We start from the raw sequence: 24117 nt of genomic DNA, 5'->3' as shown, positions 1-24117 counted from the left end.
TGAGAGAGAAAGATGGAGAAACTAGGACTACCAAGACGGGAAGCCCTAGGACGAACTGCGGGCAGGCCGGAGGACTGCATGAGGCCTGAGACATGAGGCATCGGTCCGATATCAGGCAGACTGCATGTCCTGACAGGAGAAATCCGGGGTAGCAAACAAGTCGAATAGTTTAAATGAATTAAGGTTTACTCGACGCGTCTTCAAACCACCAGGACGCGTTTTTACGTCAGCGACTGAATTTCCTCCCTCCTAATAATTGGAAAACGTCGCCAAATTGACACGTCCCCAAATAGGAAATACGGGGTAGCAAACAAGCCAAATAGTTTAAATGGATTAAGGTTTACTTGACGCGTCTTCAAACCACCAAGACGTGTTTTTACGTCAGCGACTGAATTTCCTCCCTCCTAATAATTGGAAAACGTCACCAAATTACCACGTCAGCTCAAATAGGAAATCCGGGGTAGCAAACAAGTCAAATACTTTAATCTAATCAATCTACCTCGACACGATCTCGACGCGCCTCTCAAGGTTCCTTCTCTACTACTGCATTCCCTCCCAAATTCCGAGACTATGTCACCTCAACAGAATACTCGAAATGACCATCCATCCACTGAATATGCTTATATTCCCTAGTCTGATCACTCAGAATCATGCATTCCCGAAACACCCGAGGACCCCACCGCATAAATCTCCTAGCCTCCCCCAAAGCCTCCCAAGGCTTCTCCCCATAATCAAAGGCAGCAAAGGCCCTCGCCGCCTCTAACAACGTCTTCAGATCTTCAGACAACCCCTCCAACTGGTTCAAGTAAGCAAAGCACACAAATCATGATACAACAAACCCCGTGGGACTAGCAAACGGCGATGTCTCCTCGAATGATAGAGATAAACATCCCGCCCAGTACTCAGATCCAAGTGTTGCCTTTGCAATTCCGATTCTAGGGTATTGAAACATGGTCGAACCAAGTAAGAGCCGAACAACATCACGATATTCTCAAACGACTGGACTTTGGTACTAATCCCAAAAGCCGTACGGAACTCGTTCCGAACCTGCTCATCAGGAAAAGCAATATCAATCATCTCCCCAAACTTCTCTTGTGGAATATTCCCAGGGATAGCATCAAGGATCATCAACACCTCGACATTCGTATTCCCAAGGATAATCTCCTTACACCTTGACCCACGTCCATCCCCGTACCTCCACCCCTGAGGCAGAGCAACCCCATCCCCAACAGGCCCCAACGCAGCCCTTGAATAATTCCCAATCCAAGCACCAACCTCAACACCTCTCACCAACACTAAGGTACCCATCCCGGTCACCCAAATCAGATATAGATATCCCACACTTCCTCTACCCGCGCTCATAAACCGCAAACGGCAATGAACCAAGCCCAGAAGTCGAGCGGCGGACCGTCCGATGTCCTCTTCTGGGCAACCCCTACATAAACGTGGGCGGGATGTTCTCGTACCAATGAATGTTCACTGTCCTCTTTGGTATCAGTTTATGTTGGCTACTTCCTGCTTCACCTTTGACGGCGAGTTTCTTGACAGAGCGGGAACGGTACATTGTAATGCACCGGTTGAGCAGTAATAAGACCGAAGAATACGCATATGAAGAAAGATCAGGTTATGGAGGCGTTGTGGGATGGGCGGATTTGGCTGTTGGATTTTGCTATTTTGCTCATAATATGACGAATGCCTTTGCAGACGACTTTTATGGGATTGTTATTAAAATTTTGGATATTCCACTTGTCAGGCTGTATTGCTTAATGTCCCGCCTGCGATTATTATGGCTGTCACGATGGTGATCGTCAGTATTACGCCGTCGACAAGATGGGGAGAAGGAAAGCGCATTCTCTTTATTATCTTCTGCTACATCCTTGGGCTGGTTTCGACGGCAATGCTCTTCGGTCTGTCCTTTACCGGGCACAAAAACTGCCCACCTGGGAGCGATCTTCATCGTTCCAATTGTTTGCTTCCTCTGCTGGTATTATGCACTCGCTTCTGGCGAGTAATGTGGTTGGATACTCAAAGAAAGTGCTTGCGGGCGCGTTTTTCTTCACGTCGAATTGTGTTTCGAATAGTTGTGTCGCCGCAGGTTTTCTTGGCTCGTGAGGCGCTTTATTATCATACGGGCATTATAGTGTGTATGGCTGCGTTTGCGGTGAATATTGCTGTCTTTGCGTCGTTGTATGTTTTGTATTCTCCCGAGAACAAGGAGAGGGATATTGATCCGGCCTGGGTGGAGGGGGAGGAGGATCTTGTGGATGTGAATGCTTCTAACTTGATGGATTGCAGAATAGGATGCTGCTATATAAGCTGTGATTGGCAATATAATTTGCATCCAGTTATGAAAGCGTAGAACTTGTAAATTACCAGGCCAATACGTATCCTTTATATGGAGATTAAGTGTGTGGACAGCTCAGATTACATTGAATATTCCACCCTGGGCTCCACTGGAAAGATAGGCCCAAAAGAGGCAAAGAAAGCGAAACGAATCCAGAGCGAAAAGATTCATAATACGGTATACTGGTAGGCACATAAATCCAGGAGAATTTGCATTTCTATTTCTTCATTAAACTCATTGACGTATACTACTCGGGCATTCACGTGAAGCACGAGTAAAACACGGGGAAGTGGAGGACGCCAGCGTAACAATACTGGAACCCGAGATCTCCCAAGCCGAGGTTGGATTTCCGGCTCCATTCGCCGTTCAATTACCGACCATCTATCTCCCTTTATCACCTCCCCAACACCTCACCTCTTGGAACATTTCTGGTCTTCAAAGGTAACAGTCACCATGGTCGCCGACGCTCTTGTCTATCACCCTGCGCTGGCGCACTACTTGCGCTTCGTCGCAACCACAGGTACGTGACCCCGGATCCGACATCTGTACACCTCGACCCTGCACACGACATCTACACTCCTGCCACCAGCCCTACACACAGCAGTGCCAACTATCCCCTGTTCCCATCGCGACCACCTCAAACTACCCTCACAGTCTAAACCCCTTACCCCAACAAAACCACCCACCCCCCGCCCACACTTGAGCACACGCGAAACCCGAAACCCGAAACCCAGCTAACCAAACCACAGTCGGCCGCGACAAACTCCTCCGAACAATCCAATACTTCTCCCGCTTTTACGCATGGTACTTGTACCGCACAAACCGCCCGCAAGCCGCCATCGAGCCCTTCAACGCAGTGAAGAAGCAATTCGGCACGACGCGCAAGATCCTCCGAATCGGCAAATTCATCGAACACCTCAAGGCAGCCTCCATCGCCCTGGACAACAAGAGCCCTATCGACCCCGTGCTGCGCTACCTGGCTATCGGTCGCCAGCTCGGCTATGCCGGCTACCTGACCCTCGACACGATCACCGTGATTGACGTGATCGGCGTTCGGAAGCTGGCTTCCGCGAAGCGGCTGCAGGAGTCCGCTTACAAGGCTTGGGCTGCTGGTTTGCTTTGCAGTGCTGTTGCTGGTGTTTATACTCTGTACGGTCTGCAGCAGAAGGAGAAGACTGTCGATCGGAAGGAGGGCGAGGGGGTTGTTGAGGCTAAGAAGATTGAGAAGTGAGTTTTTGTTACCCGTTACCCCGGAACGGCAGATTGTCTGGTTGGGATGCTAATACTTTTGTTTTCTAGGGAGCGCTCCGCTGCTCGGATACAGCTCATCTCTGACCTGTGCGATTTGGCTGCCCCTGCTTCTGCTGTTGGCTGGGTTGCTCTCGACGATGGCATCGTCGGTATCACTGGTACCATCAGCAGTTTGATTGGCGTCTGGTCTCAGTGGCGCAAGACCGCATAAATAGGGTCTCGTTGATGGCGATAAAGAAGAGACATGTTGGTCCGGGGGATGAGAGAATTAGTCGAGGTTTTATTATTGCGCACTCCACCTATATCCTGAATGCGTTTCTAGTCTCTGAACGGAGTTGTACCTTCCTGTTTCTAGTATATGTCTACATGCAGTTCTTATGTTCCCGTATATAACTTGGCTTTCTTGAATAGATTGGATATCATTCTCGTCATCATACGGCTATGTATCCCGAACTCCCGTGGCAAATCTGACAACCCCCAGCCATGAACTCCTGCTCAACTTCACCGAGCCCCCATTTCGTGTCACATGGTCTCATGGACGGCTTAAACGGGGCAGGTCTAGCATAGTCAGTATAGCCACAACACAACAGACACAGGAGTCAACTTACAGCACCGCAAGAGCCGCAGCTCTTGCCAGCGCCGTCAGTGGCGGCACCGCACTTGGGGCAGGAAGCGTGACCCATGATGTAGATGTAGATGTAAAGTGGATGTGGATGTAGATCGGGTCTGGCAGATGTTAACCATCAAGGTCCTCATATGTGGAGAAGCATAGCTTATAACATACCTGTTAGATGTGCAAGAGGTTCTGATCTGTAAGAGGTGATGACAAGTTAACAAATCGAAGTGAGTGAAAATTGCTGACTTTTGTACCCCGCCTGACTGGTGCCCCGCTCTGCACAAGCTTCATATTTGCCAAGATACAATATTGACTATATATTCTCCTTCAGTACAAGTTAATGTTCATATCGAACAAACACTATGGACTATTAGCAATATATCATGAACACATATCACTCCCCAATCCTCCATATAACCCCCACCTCCCCAACCGCATCCCCATACAACCTCTCACGAACAGAATCCCCCTCCAAAATGAAGGCCTCTTATCAAACCCATGAACAACGCCCTTAACCATAAACCCATCTACACTCTCCATCCTGTCATCCCTCACAAACCCACGCAACGTCTCCCGAAACGTCTCCCCTTCGACAAGCAACTGAGCCCACCCGCAAGTATAAATAGTTACATTCGGAGGATAAATAGCCTGTATCAGCTCATCCTCCAATCGAAACGGCACACCCAATACAGGATTCCCACCAGCACTCGCACCACTAAGCACGAAATGCGGCGTATCAAGATTATATAGCTCCATATGTTTCTACAGCTAGAGTATAGCGTCGACACTATCTTCTAGTGCAGTTGGGAAGGGGTGTTCCGGTGCCAGGCGGGACTTCATACTTATTGATACGGCTTTTGGGTGGACTTTTAGGATTGTTATGCACCAACGTGCGTCGTCTGTGGCGTGCCCTATTGGGAAGCCGCCGTGGAGGTTCAAGAGGATGGGGCGTGGGGGTTAAGAGTTGGTTTTGGGGTTGGGTTTTGGTGAGTGGGTTTGATGGGGTGGTGTAGATGTAGAAATTGATTTGCAGGGTGTTTTGCTTATTGTTTGTTGGGATTGTTATCTTTTTGGTAGGTTTTTTAGGGAGAAGGGGGGTGGGGGAGGATTCGGTAGCGGTCTGTTTTTCTGGGGGGGTTGATTGGGATGGTGGTCTGTTTGGTGGCATATTTGATGTTTACCAATCAGGTATTGGGGTATAATGGGCAGTTCTTGTTCTGTTTTGTCTTGTTGGGGGTTTGATATTGTAGATTATGTAACTTGGTGGTCCTGTCAGCTCGTAGGTATTGTCTCTATTTTCTATTCAGTATCTTCCTTATGGGAACTGTTGGTGAATACAGCGATAAAAGGTCTAGATGAAAAGCACCACTATGCGCAGGTTTCAGGAGAGCTGATGACGCAGAGCCGGATCTCCCGGATTGAACAAGGATCTATGGAACAAAGCTCCAACCCTTGACTATATGCTGCATATTATCACGGTAATGGGGCATCTAAGTTGATTAATTTTGATGACCAAAATAACCAAAGAAGCATTTGTTATGGCAACATCTCGTTCTAGATGCATCTCTCTATATTGAGAGGGAAATTGGAGCATAGATTGTCTCAACAGTCAGGGGTACGGTTAAAGCTATATCATAAGTTAGGTGACAGAATAAGTAGTATAGTGGAGATAGGGTGCCCCTTTTAAGTATAGTCTGAGCGCGAACTGAAGGCTTGATATATTGCTTGAATATTTTCTCCGAGCCTCCCGTAATCAACAGAAATTAACCGAGGTACTGCTACACCTGCTTACCTCTACCCAGTATGGCTTCCTTACCTGCCCTCCCTTCCAAGATAGACCACCACTTCCGAGCCACTCAAGTTCAAGATCGCAAATTGCGCAGCAAGTGTTAATTTGTTGCTACTCACATACTGATTAATCCGAAGATCTCTCGGGGTATTGAGCTTTAGTCCGGCATATCCAGCGCCGTCGGCTCATCTAACTCCGTTTAAGCCCGTTAGCATAGTGGACCCCACTTAGAGCCCTAAATGTCTTTCTTCGAAACAGCCACCTAAAGCAACAAATGAGCTTAGCTTATTCCACCACCCCTTTAGTCCAATATGCTGCTTGCCACCCTTCCCTTCTCAGGTGCTTTCCGGACCAGCTTGAAACAGATACAGGACCCTGAGACCTTAAGAAAACGCAAAGCCGAGCATCACATTGGAGGAAATAATGGCTGCAGGTCCCCAATGGGGCCGGGTAATCTCCAAATTGGGTTGTTTCCGTTCTAGTTCTCTTCTAGCTCTGATCCAGTTCGTTTCATAGTAGCAGCTGTAGAAGGATAAAATAGCCCTTGTCTGCTCTTTGCTTGAAGAATCAACCAAAACATTACACTCTTTTAAAACCTCACATTCTTTTCTATTTTCTTTATCATGGCTTCCAGTCTCAAGCTTTGCCTCATCGGCCTGCTCGGTGCTGCTGCCGTGAATGCAGCTCCCGCTATCGTCCCAGAGGCCGATGTTCTTGGTTCCTCTCTCCTTGTGCCTCGTGATGCTTGCACCTTCTCCGGCTCCAGCGGTGCTGCGAATGCCATCAAGAACAAGAAGTCTTGCTCTACCATTACCTTGAACAACGTCGCTGTCCCAGCTGGAACTACTCTGGACTTGACAGGACTTAACAAGGGCACCACCGTAAGACTATCATCCAGCTCCAACCTCAATATTACCTACTAACCACTGTCTAGGTCATCTTCCAAGGAACCACCACTTTTGGCTACAAGGAATGGGAAGGTCCGCTGGTCTCAGTTTCCGGAACATCCATCACCGTCAAGGGAGCCTCCGGAGCCACACTCAACGGAGATGGTGCCCGCTGGTGGGACGGAAAGGGAACTAACGGCGGCAAGAAGAAGCCTAAGTTCTTCTACGCTCACAAACTGACCAACTCCATCATTGAGAACATCTACATCAAGAACTCCCCTGTGCAGGTGTTCAGCGTCAACGGTGCTACGGAGCTCACTCTCAGCGGAATCACTGTTGACAACGCCGATGGCGATAGCAAGGGTGGCCACAACACCGACGCTTTCGACGTTGGTTCCAGCAACGGTGTCTACATCACCAACCCTACTGTCCACAATCAGGATGACTGCCTGGCTGTCAACTCCGGCACTGTACGTTTAGCTTAGCGGCTTATTTTGATTGACCATCTGCTAATTCCTTCTAGAACGTCCACTTCACCGGCGCTAAGTGTACTGGTGGCCACGGTATCTCCATCGGCTCTGTCGGTGGACGCTCCGACAACGCCGTCAACGGTGTCACCATCCAGAACTGCAACATCAAGGACTCCCAGAATGGTATGTCAAGATATCACCAAAACCATAACAATTCCTGTATCTAACATTCGAGCATTACAGGTGTCCGCATCAAGACCGTCTACGGTGCCACCGGCTCCGTCAAGGGCGTCACCTACAAGGACATCACCCTCTCCGGAATTACCAAGTACGGCGTTGTCATCGAGCAGGACTACCAAAATGGCAGCCCTACCGGTACCCCCACCAACGGTGTCCCTATCACTGGTCTGACCATGAGCAACATCAAAGGAACTGTCTCCAGCAGCGCTACTGATGTCTACATCCTTTGTGCTTCCGGTGCTTGCTCCAACTGGTCTTGGAGTGGCGTCAGTGTTAAGGGGGTAAGACCAGCAGCAAGTGCAAGAACATCCCTAGCGGTGCTAGCTGCTAAATGCCGCTGGCGTCTTGAGTTGGAACCCTATTTTTGATTCTGATTGATTTGTGTTGGTGGGCTTTTTTGTCTACCTTTTACCCCAGTTGTGTATATTATATTACCTCCAGGGGAGGTTGATTTGATTTCTTGTACCTTAAACCAAATCGCGAATATGCCATTTGACCAAAAGTCTTCCCGCTCTATAGCAGCTTTGAACCGAGATAGAATGTGTAAGTAGAATTCAACGCTATATTGCATGATCTTAAGGCAAATTATCCCAAATTATCTCTCCTTTCGTAGGGTAGTCTATCATCCAATCATCCAAACCAACGAGATTGAGATCTCAAACAACAAAACCAAGAGATCAAGATGAATCTCAAGAAGTCTAAAAGCCATTGCAACGGCTCCAATCAGCTCTCAATGGCTGGCGAATCCTCCCATCCCGCACAGCGTCATATATGATCGAAATCCACGACCCAACTGTTTTCCGCGGACGCGGAGGAACATCCGCCGCGGCTTCGGTATCGCAAGTTGGATGTTCTCCAATGCCGCAGTGAAAAGGGACGTCCAAATCCCGTCGGACAAAGGAGTAGAGAGATTTAGCAGCAGGTCCTAGGGATGACTTCGCGTTGAGCTCGCCGGAGAATGACTGCGCTCGCAGTGCCACAAATGATAACCGTGCCCTCTGGCAAATCTCCTGCTGCAAGGACTCAATTGCCGCGAAAGGATCCTCTGCACTTAGTTCTTTGGCGTTTGCTAGCAGGACCGGTGCCATGGCCGTGGACAGAGCCTGGATCCTGACAGAGAGGTCATCGCGTGCAGATTGCCTCCACGAGCTGCGGAGAGTCTGGATGAGCTCAGATCGTATCGCCGCGCTCTTCCCTAGTGGGATATGCACGGATTCAAATGCCAATTGCAGCACATTGCTTAGGCCATTCAGGAAAGTTTCGTGAAGAATGCGCAGATCCACCGCCTGGCATGTCACATACAAAAGAGCCGCACTCATCATAGAGACCAGCTCAACCGCCTGCAGTGTATAGCGCGCTGAGATCAGAGCAAGCGAATTGATGGGCTGATTGTTCATCTCAGCTGACTGTACATGCGATGTCACCGAGTTGGCGAGGAAGCCAAGCTCAGACATATACGCGGCCATGTTGATGTCGACACCCTTCATCGTGAATGACAGACTGGGATCATCTGCCGCGAGATTTGCTGGGAGACCTTTGTTCAGGTCCGGGTTGATGAGCTCGGAAGAGTAGCTGAATAGGAGTTTGCCAATCATCTGGAGGCCTCCGCGCGTCTTTTCCATTGCCATAGAGACGGATGCAGCTTGGAAGTTGGAGCAGAAATATACCTCTCCTGACTCGGAGTCTATGACTGGATTATCCTGCGTGGAATTGAGTTCCGTGGTAAGCTGCTGGATGGCTAGCCTTAGGTCCTCGACTACAGGTCCAAGCCACTGTGACGCACCACGGAGGGCATATCGGTCTTGGATCAGTCCCTGGCGTAGGCGATCTTTCGTTCCGGACGTTTCAATCAGCTTCGAGTTGATAATTCCGTTGCGGATATTGGCCGCGACCTCAATTTGACCAGGATGTGGTCTAATCTTGGCTGGGAACTCATGGTAATTCTCTGCATTACCCATCATAGCCTCACACGTCAACGCAGTCAGACCTTGCGCTAGTAATACCAACTGACTGGCTTCATGTGCCGCCAAAGATGCAACAGCCGCAGAAGCAGCTGAGCCATTGATCAAACTCAGACCTTCTTTCGGTCTCAAAATGAAAGGCGGGATCCCAATAATCTCCAGTGCTTTGTTTGCCGACACAATTTCAGGCTCCGGCTGGCGATCCCAGTAAACATTAATATCGGGGTTTCCTTCCAAGATGCCAACCAGATACGAGAGAGGCATCAGGTCCCCAGAGGCAGAAATGGACCCGCGCAATGGGATTATCGGGGTGAGCCGTGCCCGAAGCAATCTCAACACTGTATTGATGATCTCAAGCCGGACACCGGAGTGACCGCGTAGCAGATGGTTGCATCGCACGAGCATCGTCGCTCTCACCCATGTTACTGGCATCGCGTGTGAGGAAAGGTTGTAGTCACCTACGCGCGGAACAAAGTCGCTTCCTGTGAGAATTCCTGACTGGGTCAGTTGGAGGAGCGACTGCTGTAGTCGGATAACATCCGATGTACGGGTATCTGCGCTGCCTCCAAAACCAGTGTTGACACCTAAAAGAAGATATTAACGCGGTTATTTTTTCAGGGAGAGTTTCCATCTGAAAGGTTCTCGTACCATATATGCAGTACCCTTTGTTAAGGTAGTCGTTGAATGTTTCGATTCCCGCCTCGACTCTCTTGGAAACCTTAGTGTCACTGGATATTTGTGCGGCGCAACCCTCACTAAAATACGGTGTTTCCTGTTAGTCAGTGTAATGCAATTATTTCTGTGTAGGAAAGTAAATAGGGGTACAACCGAGCAACAGCGACCACACTGGCAATGTCCAAAGTTTCCCCATCAACATCGACGGCTCCTTGTTTGATCAAAGACTCTATTTTAGCCCACGAATGCAGAGTCTCATCCTTATGAGGAACTGGATGTGACGAAACAGAGAGAGGGGCGGTATAGGAACCCCCGGAGGTTACGAGGCTTTCAATCATGGTAGTGCGATGTTTCAAATATCCAAGATGTCCAAGATGTCCAAGATGATATGACAGAGTTTGATCGAGAATGAAGAAAATGTGAATTGTGTGGGCTCTCTTCCCTCTTTCTAATATTCCGAGGTAATCTATAAAGCAGATCTGACCTATCTGCCTTATCTGTTCAAACTTACGATCGGATCAATAATTGCAACGCCACCCGAGATAATACACTCAAATTGAGGGCTCTAGTTATGGTCAATGCGTTTATTGGCTCCCAATTGTCAAAAGGACCAACTAGTGATTTACAAAAATAGTTGTGATCGCAACATCATGAAATTGGAATCGAGATCTAATATAATCCGGGATCTTGCATAATCGCAGAAAAAAAAAAAATCGGAAAAGGAGAAAAGGACAAGTCCAAAAAGCCGAAGATTACTTTTCACGTGGACACTTGGAGTCCAGTATTTGTTGGCCAGCCACTGTTCAAACTAGTAATATGCTGCATGATTGATACCTTGCTGCATATGCAATGATTCCACCATCGTGCAGCTTATCGTGGTTAGCGCATGATGCAAGAATACATATGGGTGTTTCATCCCTTCAAAGCAGTACATAGCGAATCAGATGAGTTCCTCTCCCGAGCATACATTATAGAGCAAATGCATGCTCGTTGTTAAACACCTTGTTGCTCCGATTCCCGGATTCGAAATCTGCAATATATGCAAGATAAGCACCTGTTCAACTAAGTTCAACTACCAATGAAGACGACCTTGAAGTGAAGACATGGCTTATAGATGCGCGCAGTGTCTTCAGCATGATCTTTCTCGGGGAGCATATTATTGATCTGCAAGGTTGTCGCATTGAGGATTTGAACTTGATCCTTCCAGTCCGAAACCCTCGATTTTCCATCCTAGTTTCAATCCAAGGTTTTCGGTTTCGCCTGTTCCCGAGAGCAGACATTTGCCAAATGTGGTGTGTGTGGTTTATTATGAAGTAAGACATGCCGCCCTTGCGGCAGGCTATTGTTTTGACCAGATGGCTGCAATAGACTACCGTAGACCCTATCTAGGACTGTTAGTCGCAGTTACAGTTTGATCACTTCCCACCAACCCTGGTCGGAAATAAGAATTGAGCCTTGACGGTAACCGTAATGCTCATGCTATACGCCCAGCACTTATACTGGTAGAATTTTCGTGGCCAAAACTCGCTAACTTGTCTGGTTGTAAAATGCATCGAGAAGAATGTGGTCACAATGGCTACCGAGTTTCCTTCTCTGACATTGACATCCATTTCCACGATAGCAAATATTTGAATAATCTAATTAGCTACTTGATGATCACATTTAATTCGTATTGAAGAAATTTCAATACGCTATCATTGTATTTCGTTTGTCTGCCTCGCTCCCTGACGGATTCGTAGGACTGCTTAGTTTACCACGAGGGAGAGTACTTACGGAACCAAGATTCGACTGTCATCAACTCCTGTTCCTCCTTGGGTAGGCCTAGTGTCAGGGCAGTCTTTTGCTTGAGTTCCAAGGAAGTCTGCTTCTCGGAGGGCTTAGGTCCAAAATACAGTCCTCCACTTTCCTGCGTCATTCCAAACAGATTCTTGGCTTCCTCCAGGCTGGGAACTCCATGAGTATCAAATTCTTGCCAAGATCCAAGTGGCTGGAAGCGGGACTTGCGTCCAGTCACTTTTTCAAAAGATAATACAAGATCGTCAAAGCTGCAAATGTCGCTGCAGCCATAAACAACCTCGCCATTCCATCGCCAAGGGTCAAGGAACATGCCGTGCACAATGTCCCCCAGGTCATCCGATACACTCATAAAGGGCACGTCTTCTTTGCCACCCCATTTGGGTGCGACAAAGCTCAAGTATCCTTCGGAATCGGGCAGGTGAGGAAATCCGCCAAAGACGGCTGCAATCTCCTTGGAAGCAAACATCTCTAGAAACCATGCGACAGAGATAAAACTGATGGTTTCAAAGCCGCTTATGCTTCGGGCATACTGCTCAATCTCATACTTTGCTATCGAAACCGTCTTAGTAAAACCAGGCATTGATCAATGGGGTGGCTTACACTGGGCGGACTTCTCTATAGCCTTCCCGCCAGAGACCTCAAAGCTGTTTGGTGCAGTGCTGAAGAGGAAATGACGCACTCCAGCCTCTGCTGCTGCTTCAACAATGATCTTACCCAAGTCGATCTCGGCCAGGTAATTTTCCTTGACCGACTGTACATCTTTTAGCCAGCTGTACCACGAGACTCTTACACGTGAGACGAGGTTTCTTACCTTGTCGTCCGAGTTGATATTGACAAAAGCGCCCCACGAGCCTGCAAATGCAGAAACCATAGACTCTAAATCAAAGCCATCTGCCTGGTGAATCTCGGCACCCTGGAGTGCCAGCTTCTGACTGGCATCAGAGTTGGGGTTTCGAGTGAGTGCCCGAACCTTGAAACCGGGATTTTTCAGCAATGAGCGAGCGACAGAACCACCTTGGTTGCCAGTCGCACCAAATACTGTTATCAAAGGAGTGGTAGAGGTCATACTGGGGACGCAATAAGAGTTTTCCAACTAAACAAAAGCAAAACCGGAAAGTAGTGCTTAGGATTGTGAGGATACAGTCCGATTGAGACACGACGAGCAATAGAGACAATGGCGAAATCAAAAATTGAGAGGGACGGTGTAATGAGTCTTTAACCTGTGATCTTCTGACTTACTTTCGTGCTCGGCTGTTTTGGTTTAAGACTTGCATTATTCCTCGCATGTAATTCCTGCATGGTTTGCTTTCTCCGTCGATGCTTGCATACGAGATTGAAAATAAATACTAATATGCACATGCAAAGCGGAATAAATTCTCGTGCCCAAAGTAATTCTTTTTTTTTTTTTTTTTTTTTTGGAAAGCCACAATAGGAAACCAGAAAATCGGAAGATCGGACGAAGTCTATATCGGATACGATCAAATATTGCTTATTTGCCAAGCCTTTGGCCTAATTAGGCACTGCCAAAACTTACATCAACATCAACAGGCAGCATCAACAGGCAGCATCAACAGGCAACATCAACAGGCCATGTCAACCTTGTGAGTCATCTAAAAGGCTTCGGGGAGATTTCGGAATGAGCAAAAAATTGTCTGATCCTGGAGGCAGTCTGCGGCCCATCACACAATGTAGATATACGTACGTCAGTCTGCTGAAAGGACACTGAGCTCCAAGTCACAGTTTGATACATTTATGAAGTCATTTTGTTTGCGAATTGGTAGTGTGATGGCTAAATTGGCAACCCAGCCTGTATACGTGTATGAGAACCTCACATGGGGAGGACTTGCCCAGTCCTGTAGCGGGGATAGCCCTTCGGGAAAGCCCTAGCTTCCTGATGAGGGTGCTTACAATTAGTTCTAAGATATTATACGGCTGTCAGGCTAATCGTGGCCTAAGAGTTGTATTCATACCGTAGATATTGGTAAAACAGATACTAAGCCTTCCCTAATTAAGATTAAGCAGGCGGAGGGAGCCAAATAGCAAAAAGAGGTGGTCCTTTTAAAATAGCCCTCCTCTTTCTGCTATTTGAGGGCGACTGCGGCTCTTGCTGACTATTTTACCCTGACAAAGAACTCAACTTGTCTCCTAATTTCAAAAAGAAAACTCATATAATGGGATCAATCAGGCTCTCATCCACTGAGTACGAAATTGCAGTTTCCTCTAATGAGGGTTTGGGTGGATTGTTCTATCAGCGGATGCTTGAAGATCCCTCGGCTAAGGCAATCATCGACGAGGAGGGCAGAAGTCTCACTTATCGAGCCCTTCACTGGGCAGCTCTCGAGTTGGCACACAGTCTCCACAAGAGAGACTTCAAAGTGGAAGAACCTGTCGGCATTCTTGTCTACCATGGAATTTGGGATGCCATCACACAGGTAGCCATCATTTACGCGGGAGGAACCTGTATACCGCTTGATCCCCTCTTGTCCGATCAACAAGTCATCGGTCGTCTACGGCGGCTGGGCGCTCGTTATATTCTTGTGGATGAACCCAACAGTACCCGGGCTCTTCCATTTGATCTACTTTCAATTGGTGAATTCCCCCGAGCGACGAAGAGCTAGCCGATAAGAAGACAAGCTATCTTCCCAAGACCACAGATTTGACACATTGCACACATTATATTCACACATCTGGCACAACTAGTGAACCAAAGGTTGTGCAGATTCGTGGCGTCTCTATCCTTCATGTGTCATACCACGCTCCCTTACCAGTCTGTCCAAAAGACAGACGTCGTAGGCCATGCCCATAGCACGAGTTTCGATATTACTCTCTTCGAGATTTGGGGCGCGCTGATCCATGGCGCGACGATCGGCGTACTCACTAAATCAACACTGCTGGATATACATGGTCTGGGAGTGGCCCTTCGTCGGCTCGGCATTACCATCATGGTAATCACAGCACCATTGGTCAATTTGGCTGCCACTACATGTCCAGCCACCTTCGCACCCCTTCGAGTAATTTTGATGGGCGGAGAAGCGGTTAACTTGGTGGCCATGAAGACTATTCTGGTGGCCGGACCCCCGGAGCATCTCATTAACGCATATGGGCCCACGGAATGTTGTGTCTATTGCCTCACTCATGAGATCACGATGGCAGATATAGATGCAGGGTGTGTTAGCATTGGGAAGCCAATTGGGCACAATGTTTGCTGTGTTTGTGACGATGCGGGTCGAATACTTCCTGACGGCGAAGAAGGCGAGTTGCTGGTAGGAGGGCCAGGTGTATCAATTGGTTATTTCGACCAGCCTGACAAAAATTCCGAATCATTCATTTTTGTTGCTGGTATGGACGATCCCGTGACTGGCGAGCCCTACCGTATGTACCGAACCGGTGATATGGTACGACGCCGCAGTGACGGCCAGCATGAGTTCCTCGGACGTCGAGACCACCAGGTTAAAGTCCGTGGGTTCCGAATTGAGCTCAGTGCTGTCGATGCAGCTGTCATGAATACCGGCCAGTTCTCGGAAGTAGTTGCCATGCGGATGGATGCAAAGGAGAAAGGGGCCGGATCTACCCTGGTGGCCTTTGTCGTTCTTCGTCCAACCGCTGGGTCTCGCGCCGTGTCAGACGCGATAGGCAAGCTACGTGCGACGCTACCGGACTATATGATACCACACATTGAAGTGCTCACCAAATTACCCCTCAACTCTCATGCCAAACTAGACCGCCGGATGCTCAGTGAAATGTATCACCAACGGCGGGCCAAGTGTTTAAACGCTGGTTTTGAGACGGGTTTGAGCACAAGAGCGCACGTTTCTGGGATATGGGCAGCCATCTTGGCTACCCCAGTTCCCCGTTACTCGGATGAAGATGACTTCTTCGCACACGGAGCCACTTCACTTCAAGCGTCGCTGTTGATCAGTCAGATTCGCCAGCAACTCAAAACCGAGATTTCTCTGCTCACACTCTATGAGAATTCAACACTTGGGAAACTGGTCTCTATCATTGAGTCTAGTCAAGGAGCCTCGACTCCGACTGTTCGTAACGAGCGTGAGATGTGGGTGGCCGACACCTTGCTTGCAGATGACTTGCCGCTTCCGTGTGGGCCGGTCGTTGATTGGCGCCTGGATACCGAAGGCCGAGTATTCTTAACGGGTGGCACTGGTTTTTTGGGAGCATACATGTTGGCCGATCTGCTGAGTATGCCGAGCGTGTATCAGGTTGGCTGTCTGGTGCGCGCCGCTGATGCCGTCGCGGGTCTGGAGCGCTTGAAAGCAGCATTGGTCAAATACGGTATATGGCGAGATGCCTTCCTTTTGAAGCTTTTGCCTCTTTGTGGTAAGCTGGAAGATTATTGGCTTGGCTTGGGAAAGCGAAGATTCGGGCAGATTGCCCAATGGGCCAGTGTTGTCTTCCATCTTGGGGCAAAGGTCAATTACACCCAGCCCTACTCGTTCCATCGTTCGGCCAACATTATTGGCACAGTGAATGTAGTCAGACTAGCCGTTACTGGCCGACTCAAGGGCTTACATTACTGCTCCAGTATCTCTTGCTTCGGACCGACAGGGTTTGTGACCGGCGCCAAACTCATTTATGAAGACGCGCCTCTCCTTCCACATCTAGATGCGCTCAAGTTCGATCATGGATACGCTCAAAGTCAATGGGCCGCCGATGAACTACTTCGGCGACTCACTGGGCGCGGATTTCCCATTACCATATATCGACCGGGCTTCATCACAGGTGACCATAATACTGGCGCATGCAACCCAGATGACTTTTTCAGCCGGTTGATTCGTGCCAGCTTGGATTTGGGCTGCTACCCTGATCTACCAAATCAACGCAAAGAATTCATTCCCGTCGGCTATGTAGTAGGCTCCATGCTACATATTTCGTCCAATATTTTCGCATCTGGTCATGCTTTCCATTTGGTACCCCGCGGAGATGCCTCCCTCGGCATTGGAGATGCTATGGAGCTACTGGGGAAAGTGAAGGGTGTCTCCATACACTGCGTCAGTTATGAGGAATGGATCGAGAAGCTCTCGGCCAGTACGAATCTCAGTCTCCAACCTTTGCTCCCAATGCTGGCGGAAAAAGTATATCAGGGCCTTAGTCGCTGGGAGTTGTATGCGAATATGCCCATATATGACGATACCAATACGATGCGGGCTCTTAAAACGTATCCTGGGGGCTTGGAATGTCCGCAATTTGACTTTGAACTGATGAAGAGATATGTGGAATACCTGGTGGGCCCTTGAAAGGTCCGGCCTCGTTCACTTTCGGGTTTTGAACTTTTTGTTATTGAACTTCCTCATGTGGGGGTTGTAACGGCCCATCGGGGCTCAGAATTCCTCCTTATTTGCTCCTCTCATAGCACTTTAAACACCAATATGCAAGATGCCAACTGCACAATGAAATCCGGCTTTTCTTCTTCCGTAAGTTTCATACCACTCCGCTAGTCTCCTTATTCCTATATTCGCGCTTTGAAGTCCCAAATATCACCACTTTTAAACTGGATTTCTAACCGCGAAGTTAAATCATACCATGCATTGCCTAAAGTTTACTGTCTAGATTCGTGAAGCATAGAGTCGAAATTTTGCATTTAAACTAGGAAGAGGTGGTGTAGAGACACGACTAAGAGGATATGTAAGTATCTTTCAAATTATTGACGATAAAGTTCAACATCCAGCTACTTTTCGGGTCGAATTCAAATTGTGGGTATGTATTTGGGCAGTCATGGCTATCCTCGCGGTGATCCACCATTTCCGATCTCTTCAAGGTCGGTCCATGCGTAGGAGTCATGGATGCCTTGTAATAACAAGTATAATGATGCCTCTCTGCCATCGGGGCAGCAAGACCACGAGACGAGACGTCAATTGTGCTCGGCTTGACGCACTTCTTCAGCGCTAGTGAATCTGCAATGCACTTTGTTTCCGAGCTTTCCTGAGCAGTCAATTGGATCTTGTTTTCTTCCTTTTCCAAAAGAATTGCGCATCAGGCGGCAGATTTCAAGCTTCGACATATTCGAAGGTACAGTAATTCCCCAAGCATGCAGTCCGATTAGTGAGTGATGGACTTGAAAAGTGCGCTTTTTGCGCAAAAGGTAGATATAAAGCCCCGGCATGAAGCCGCCACATCCCTTTCTTTTGCCTAACCAAAGTTTGAAGTTCTCGATTTCGGTTGTCTAGAGGTGATCTCATCCATAACAGTTTGATATTTTTATCGTCTTTCAGACAATACTGTCGTTCTTTGAATCATTTCATTCTGAAAATGGATTCCCCAAATCAGGCTCAATTGTCGAACGCCGCTCATGTTCATGGCAGTGGATCACCAGTTCCTGCATTTCCCCCATTGCCTCGCGGTTCCTACAAGGATGACCCAGGTCGACGGGAACAGTCGAATATGGATCTTCTGGATGACCCCAAGGACAATTCTACGGAATTGGATCTTCCATACCTCCTGCCAGTCGCCTGGGCTGCTGTTATAGCTCGTTATACCGATAGCGATGAGGCTCTTTTTGGCATTGCTTACCGTGGCCGAAAGACCGACATGGGCGATCAGGCCATCTCTCCATTTCGCCTGGGAGTATCTCCAACCGATACGCTGAGTGACGCCATGGCGTCTGCAGCGCGATACGATGGCGAGATGCGGCAGTACGAACATATTGGGCTACATTCATTCAGCAATTTGAATCCAACCAACATGGTACTTTGCAAGTTCCGCACTTTACTAGTCATTGGCGACAAGCTCCACGGCAAACGTGCAGAGGTCATTCAGGAGCAGTATCCGCTCAGCATGTATGCGTGCGGCACGAGCATCCAGGCGTGTTTCGATCCTCTGCTTCTCTCTCCGGATGTGCTTCGCACGCTGCTCTTCCAACTGGCTGATTTTCTTCAAGCTGCGATTGAAAGGCCCAATTCGACTATTTTGGATGTTCAAACAGTTGGCAAAAAGGGACTAGCTCAGATGCAGAACTGGCATACCTCTCACGACATGTACATCCATGAGCTCATCAACATGAAATTACTGAACCATCCATCAGCACCCGCGGTATCTGCCTGGGATGGAGAGCTGACCTATGGCCAGCTCGATCGATGGGCATCCAGTTTATCCCGTCATATTATTGGTGAAGCTGGAGTGCAGCCGGGACAATTCGTTGGTCTCTTGGTATCAAAATCAGCGACGACTGTGGTCGCTTTACTGAGTGTGATCAAATCCGGAGCCGCGGCTGTCTTTTTACCTCCATCACTGCCCACTGCGAGGCTCCAAACCATGTGCAGAATAGCCAGGGTACAGCTCATCCTCACGACGACTAATCACCGGGGCAAAGCTGAAGAGCTAGGAGTCCCTGTGATCCAAATCAACGCACAACCCCCTCCAACAGAGGAGATCAAGTTATATGAGAGCACTGTTCGGTCCGGTCCTTTATACGCAGTGTTTACATCGGGATCAATGGGTGAACCAAAGGGCGTCCAAGTAGATCGAGGATCATTTGGGCCTGGTATTGCGAACTTTTGCGAACAAACAAGACTTGGTCCAGATTCGCGGATCTTCCAGTCCGTCTCATACGCATTTGTGGTCAGCATTTTTGAACAACTGGCTGCGCTCGCTATTGGTGCTTGCATTTGCATCCCATCCGAAGAACAGCTCCAGAATGATATGGAGGCCACCCTAGCTCAATGCAAAGCTGACTGGGCCGCCATGACCCCGACTGTGGCGCGGACCCTCTCACCAAGTCTTCTTCCTGCGTTGAAAACTGTGCTCCTTGTTGGCGAGCCAGCTACTGCTGCTGATATCAAGCAATGGAAACAATCGACAACACCATACAGCCTGTATGGTCAAACCGAGCTGGCTAGCACTGTGTTTGTGCGCCGACACGAGTCTATCCGTGATGCGGGTAACATCGGCTTTCCCGTGACCGGTAAATGTTGGGTAGTCGACCAGACTAACTATCATCGGCTATGTGCCGCCGGGGTTGAAGGTGAATTACTTATTGAGAGCACCGCAATGGGGACGTGCTATCTGGGAAACCATGAGCAGACCGCCGCAACCTTCGTGGAGCAGCGACCTGCTTGGAATCCTGATGTGGATGGCTTCCAGACTAGATGGGCTTTGACGGGGGACCTAGTAAGATACAACTGTCTGGATGGGTCAATCCAGATTGCTGGTCGCAAGGGAACGCGAACGAAGATCAGAGGGCAACGGGTCGAACTTGGCGAGATCGAAAGTTCTCTTCGAGTTTCTCTTCCATCTGCTCAGCAGATGATCGCCGAGGTTGTAACACCCGCGGTTGGAGATGGGAGTGGACGATCAGATGCAGTATTGATTGCATTTGCCTGCGCAGACTCACAGACGCCGGCTTCAGATCTTGAACTTGAAATTCTGTCAACAGCTGAGTCCCGCGCCAACAACCGCAAAGCTCTCACTGCCCTCCGTCAACTGTTACCAGAATATATGATTCCCAGTGTCATTCTGGACTTGCGATATGTGCCACGCACAGTATCTGGGAAGATCAACCGAAAGGCGCTTCGTGACTGGGCTGCAGAGCAATCTGTATATGATATTCTCAAGACGGAGGAGAGCGCGCCATTCCGAGCTGCCGAGACACAGAAGGAACGTGTTCTGCAGTCGCTCTGTGAGAAGATACTGCATATCCCCTCTTCCAAGATAGGGCTTGATGACAACTTCTTTGATATCGGAGGAAATTCTCTCACGGCGCGACAGGTGGTCTCGGCATCCCGATCGCGTGGATTCCACATTACCGTATCTGACGTATTTAACCAGCCAACTCTGGCAGCAATGGCGAGACGTTACGTCAAGCGTGATGGTCCTGTATCGTCGGCTGCAAATGTTGATGAGGATATATTTGCAAGTTTCAAGGGAGAATTACTTCAGGAATTGCCGTCATGGCTTGATGCCGGCAATCTGCAGGATGCGTTTCCCACGCTGGAGATGCAGACACACCTTGTGAAATCTGATGTCTTTGATTATTTCCCTGTGAAAATCAATGGTGCTGTGAGTGCAGAGCAACTTCGACGTTCGTGTCAGATATTGGTAGACGCTCATCCAGCCTTGCGGTCGATCCACATACCCTTCAAGGGCCAGATAGCGCAGGTAGTTCTGCGCAAAGCTACCATTAACTGGGTGGAAGTTACTGCTCCTTCTGATGCAGATCTCATGACATGGACGCGCTCATGGGTGATAGAGGATCGACAACACCCACCACCAATGACCCAACCCACAACCTGTTTCACGCTGATTCACCACGGCTCAGATGAGTCCGCCTTTATCGTTCGTCTTTCGCATGCTCACTACGATGGCGCCTGTTATGGGCCCCTATTTGAGCAGATTGGGGCGATCTATTCCGATCCGGAACTTGCTCCACACGCAGGATCGGATTTCCCCGGCTACCGGCGGGCCTGCGCACGTCTGAGGACATCGCAAGCATTCGAGCACTGGAAGGACATTTTAGCGGACAGCGAGGTGACTCGATTGCCGAGAGTATCGGCTGGTGAGGACGCCGAAGTCATCTACTCCGGGGTATGCGCACCGGCCGCTCCGCCAGCGGGGATCACGATGGCGACAGCAATCAAGGCGGCATGGGCATATGTCTTGGCACAAGAGACTGGAAAAACGGACGTTCTCTTTGGCCAGGTCACAAATTGTCGGGGCATCCTGCCGGACGGAGGGGAGGGGATGGTCGGAATGTGTCTAAACACGACACCTGTGAGGGTTGAAGTCAAACCGACTACCCGGGTTCGTGATGTTCTGGCGATGGTCCAGCAACAGCATACCAAATCGGTTGAATATGAAACGAACGATTGGTTTGATATTGTTGCGCGGAGTACCTCCTGGTCGGCCGATACCGATCTTGACTCCGGCGTACTGCATGAAAACTTTCCCACTTTGCATGAAATGACCCTTGGAAATGCCACGGGGCAAATGATAGAGCCTATATTCAAGGACACTAAGTGGACACGACACCTGCTGATTACTTTCCCGGGACCGCAAGGATTGGTGACCTTCTTCGTAACGAGGAAGGGTGCCCTTGATAATACTATTGCACAGGGGCTGGTGCCCGCGTTCAATGACGCCCTCGTGCGATTCTTGGCTTCTCCTGATGATGTTATTGGTCCTGTCAGTTGATTCTGTCATATTTAGGTCGAGATTCATGGAACGGGAAAGGCAGGCTAGTCGCTATAGAATGACTTGAACAAGTACATTCTTGCAGGCACATAGCGTATCCCTGTAGGTTTCTTTGCCGTGAGCACCTTTTATCTGGATCGTTATTCATATATACAAATGCGAGGTGATTGGTGCAAATGATATACAGTGACTGGCCGTAAGTTTGGACACCCCCTTAGACCCACTTTCATACCGCCTTCCCTTATAGCCGACACTGCCTGGTAAGACACGCTAGCTACGCGTCGCCATTTCTCGCGATTCTAGCTATTTTACACTATTTCATGAAGCCTACCTTTCAAACCCTGCTCTTTTGACTATGGCTCCACGCTCAGAGCTTACACCAGCTTTACGGGAGAGGATCTGTGAGCTTCATTCGGTCGCTCACTGGGGTTATAGACGTATCCATAAGAGATACCCGTGCATTTCACTCTCAACGATCCGGTATACGATCAAAAAAGAGCATGAAAGACGCGACGGCGTCTCGAAGCCGCGTTCTGGCCGACCAAAGAAGCTTAATGAAGCCAATAAAGTACGCTTTTTGGATACAATTTTATGAGAACCGTCGTGTTACACATGAAGATCTTCTTACTGAGGTTTCTTACAAAGTGAAAATGAAATCAACCCGACGGCTTTTGAATACTGAAAACCTCCGGAAATGGCGATGTCGCTGGCGACCTTTTTTGACCGAGGAAAATGCCGTTATACGACCTTTTCTTGTAAGCTGTGTGGGTTGATATAGAAACAATGTATGTGTACCTCGAACTTATAAGCCCCATCACGTGAATGGAATAAGTCATTTGATCCAGGGGGCTTGGGAGTGAACAGTTACGAGGAGCTGGACTTATTGTAATTAAACTCGCTTTATATAAGTCTCTATGGCATCAAACAAAGAGAGCATCTCACTAAGCCCGACGGGAATTCGTTCGATCTGGTTGAAGGATCATAAACGCCAGCCCTGAGGAAATATGAGCCACCCTAAAGAGGTTGACGCTGGCCGAAGTGACATTGACTGTGGTCAGATGATGGGAGCACATGCTAACCAAATTGCTCTTCACGCAGTATATCCAGGTTGCATTCCTTTAACGGAACAGGATTCTCTTCTTTGGATGCTTTTTCGGATCTTCCTTCGAGACGGATTATCGCTCTAAAGACTTTCCATGACGGGGATCGCTTGGGGATTGAATCAGACCATCTTCGAGGAAGTAGATCTCGGAAAAAGCCACACTGCTTTTTTCAATGCTGGAAAGTCGAGACTTCTTTTAGTGAGTGTATCGATCAATTGACGCGTTTTCCAGCGTGTGGCAGTATCCTTATGTGGCCATACGAAACCGAAAGCAAGTGACTTAAATTACGGGCCCCTTAGATACTTTCTGACGCAATTTAGAAGAATCCATCAACGAAATGATGTCTGCAGACGGCAGCTCAGTGAATAATGTCGCATGTGGCTGCCAGGACAATTTTATTGCGACATTTATAGTACTGGAGTGTGGTGAAGCTGAGCAGACAGACAGCATATGAGGCATCACTCTATTTGCATTTCTAGTTTTCAGGTCAATAAATGTGACTGCCTGATACTGTACAGATGAACACATTCGAAGTTTGAACCAGCTCAGAAAGTGTGGGCGAGATTCCATCACAGAAATCCAAGTCGTATGACAGAGTGGACATGTTTAAGGTCAGTGACAGATGGATTTAAATAACTCGGTTTGAACAAGACGAGATCAGAAAAACAGATCAAAAGGACTGGGGCGACCTTCTCAAAATATCATCGTTCCGATCAACATGTAGCTCAATGATGTATTGCCGCCAAGACGATATCCAAGGGATCCGCTGGGTGCTGTGGACCAACGCACGACCTGTTTTTAGGACCTGATAGTGCAGTGGCTTACGTGTCAATAATTCTCCTGA

General features: G+C 48.6%; 7 protein-coding genes across 7 annotated transcripts; 4 read left to right on the top strand and 3 right to left on the bottom strand.

Annotated features, from left to right (window-relative positions):
• Positions 1–2797: 2797 nt before the first annotated feature.
• N7446_007081 (PEX11 family protein) lies at positions 2798–3806 on the top strand (the record flags this gene model as incomplete). Its single annotated transcript, XM_058515827.1, has 3 exons — positions 2798–2864; positions 3094–3571; positions 3644–3806. 3 exons carry the CDS (start codon positions 2798–2800, stop codon positions 3804–3806), a joined length of 708 nt encoding a protein of 235 aa, XP_058373005.1.
• A 332-nt stretch (positions 3807–4138) lies between these two features.
• On the bottom strand, positions 4139–4502 carry N7446_007080 (uncharacterized protein; the record flags this gene model as incomplete). Its single annotated transcript, XM_058515826.1, has 4 exons — positions 4139–4153; positions 4204–4321; positions 4380–4405; positions 4458–4502. The coding sequence occupies 4 exons, from the start codon at positions 4500–4502 to the stop codon at positions 4139–4141; spliced, it is 204 nt and encodes a 67-aa protein (XP_058373004.1).
• Positions 4503–6623: 2121 nt separating this feature from the next.
• On the top strand, positions 6624–7975 carry N7446_007079 (glycoside hydrolase family 28 protein; the record flags this gene model as incomplete). The annotated part of the gene is made up of 5 exons (XM_058515825.1): positions 6624–6881; positions 6935–7357; positions 7411–7540; positions 7601–7878; positions 7922–7975. The coding sequence occupies 5 exons, from the start codon at positions 6624–6626 to the stop codon at positions 7973–7975; spliced, it is 1143 nt and encodes a 380-aa protein (XP_058373003.1).
• A 320-nt stretch (positions 7976–8295) lies between these two features.
• Positions 8296–10571, bottom strand: N7446_007078 (aromatic amino acid ammonia-lyase; the record flags this gene model as incomplete). The annotated part of the gene is made up of 3 exons (XM_058515824.1): positions 8296–10142; positions 10207–10313; positions 10387–10571. The coding sequence occupies 3 exons, from the start codon at positions 10569–10571 to the stop codon at positions 8296–8298; spliced, it is 2139 nt and encodes a 712-aa protein (XP_058373002.1).
• Positions 10572–11983: 1412 nt separating this feature from the next.
• On the bottom strand, positions 11984–13096 carry N7446_007077 (NmrA/HSCARG family protein; the record flags this gene model as incomplete). Its single annotated transcript, XM_058515823.1, has 3 exons — positions 11984–12579; positions 12631–12781; positions 12842–13096. The coding sequence occupies 3 exons, from the start codon at positions 13094–13096 to the stop codon at positions 11984–11986; spliced, it is 1002 nt and encodes a 333-aa protein (XP_058373001.1).
• Positions 13097–14201: 1105 nt separating this feature from the next.
• On the top strand, positions 14202–17282 carry N7446_007076 (uncharacterized protein; the record flags this gene model as incomplete). The annotated part of the gene is made up of 2 exons (XM_058515822.1): positions 14202–14583; positions 14731–17282. The coding sequence occupies 2 exons, from the start codon at positions 14202–14204 to the stop codon at positions 17280–17282; spliced, it is 2934 nt and encodes a 977-aa protein (XP_058373000.1).
• A 1012-nt stretch (positions 17283–18294) lies between these two features.
• N7446_007075 (uncharacterized protein) lies at positions 18295–22170 on the top strand (the record flags this gene model as incomplete). The annotated part of the gene is made up of 1 exon (XM_058515821.1): positions 18295–22170. The coding sequence occupies one exon, from the start codon at positions 18295–18297 to the stop codon at positions 22168–22170; it is 3876 nt and encodes a 1291-aa protein (XP_058372999.1).
• Positions 22171–24117: the final 1947 nt, after the last annotated feature.

Source organism: Penicillium canescens, assembly GCF_028828765.1.
Source record: "Penicillium canescens strain IBT 15451 chromosome Unknown utg000004l_segment0_segment0, whole genome shotgun sequence".
In the NCBI taxonomy this organism is placed as follows: domain Eukaryota; kingdom Fungi; phylum Ascomycota; class Eurotiomycetes; order Eurotiales; family Aspergillaceae; genus Penicillium; species Penicillium canescens.
The sequence above is the reverse complement of the archived record's forward strand: the minus strand, read 5'-3'. Positions and strand labels throughout refer to the sequence as shown.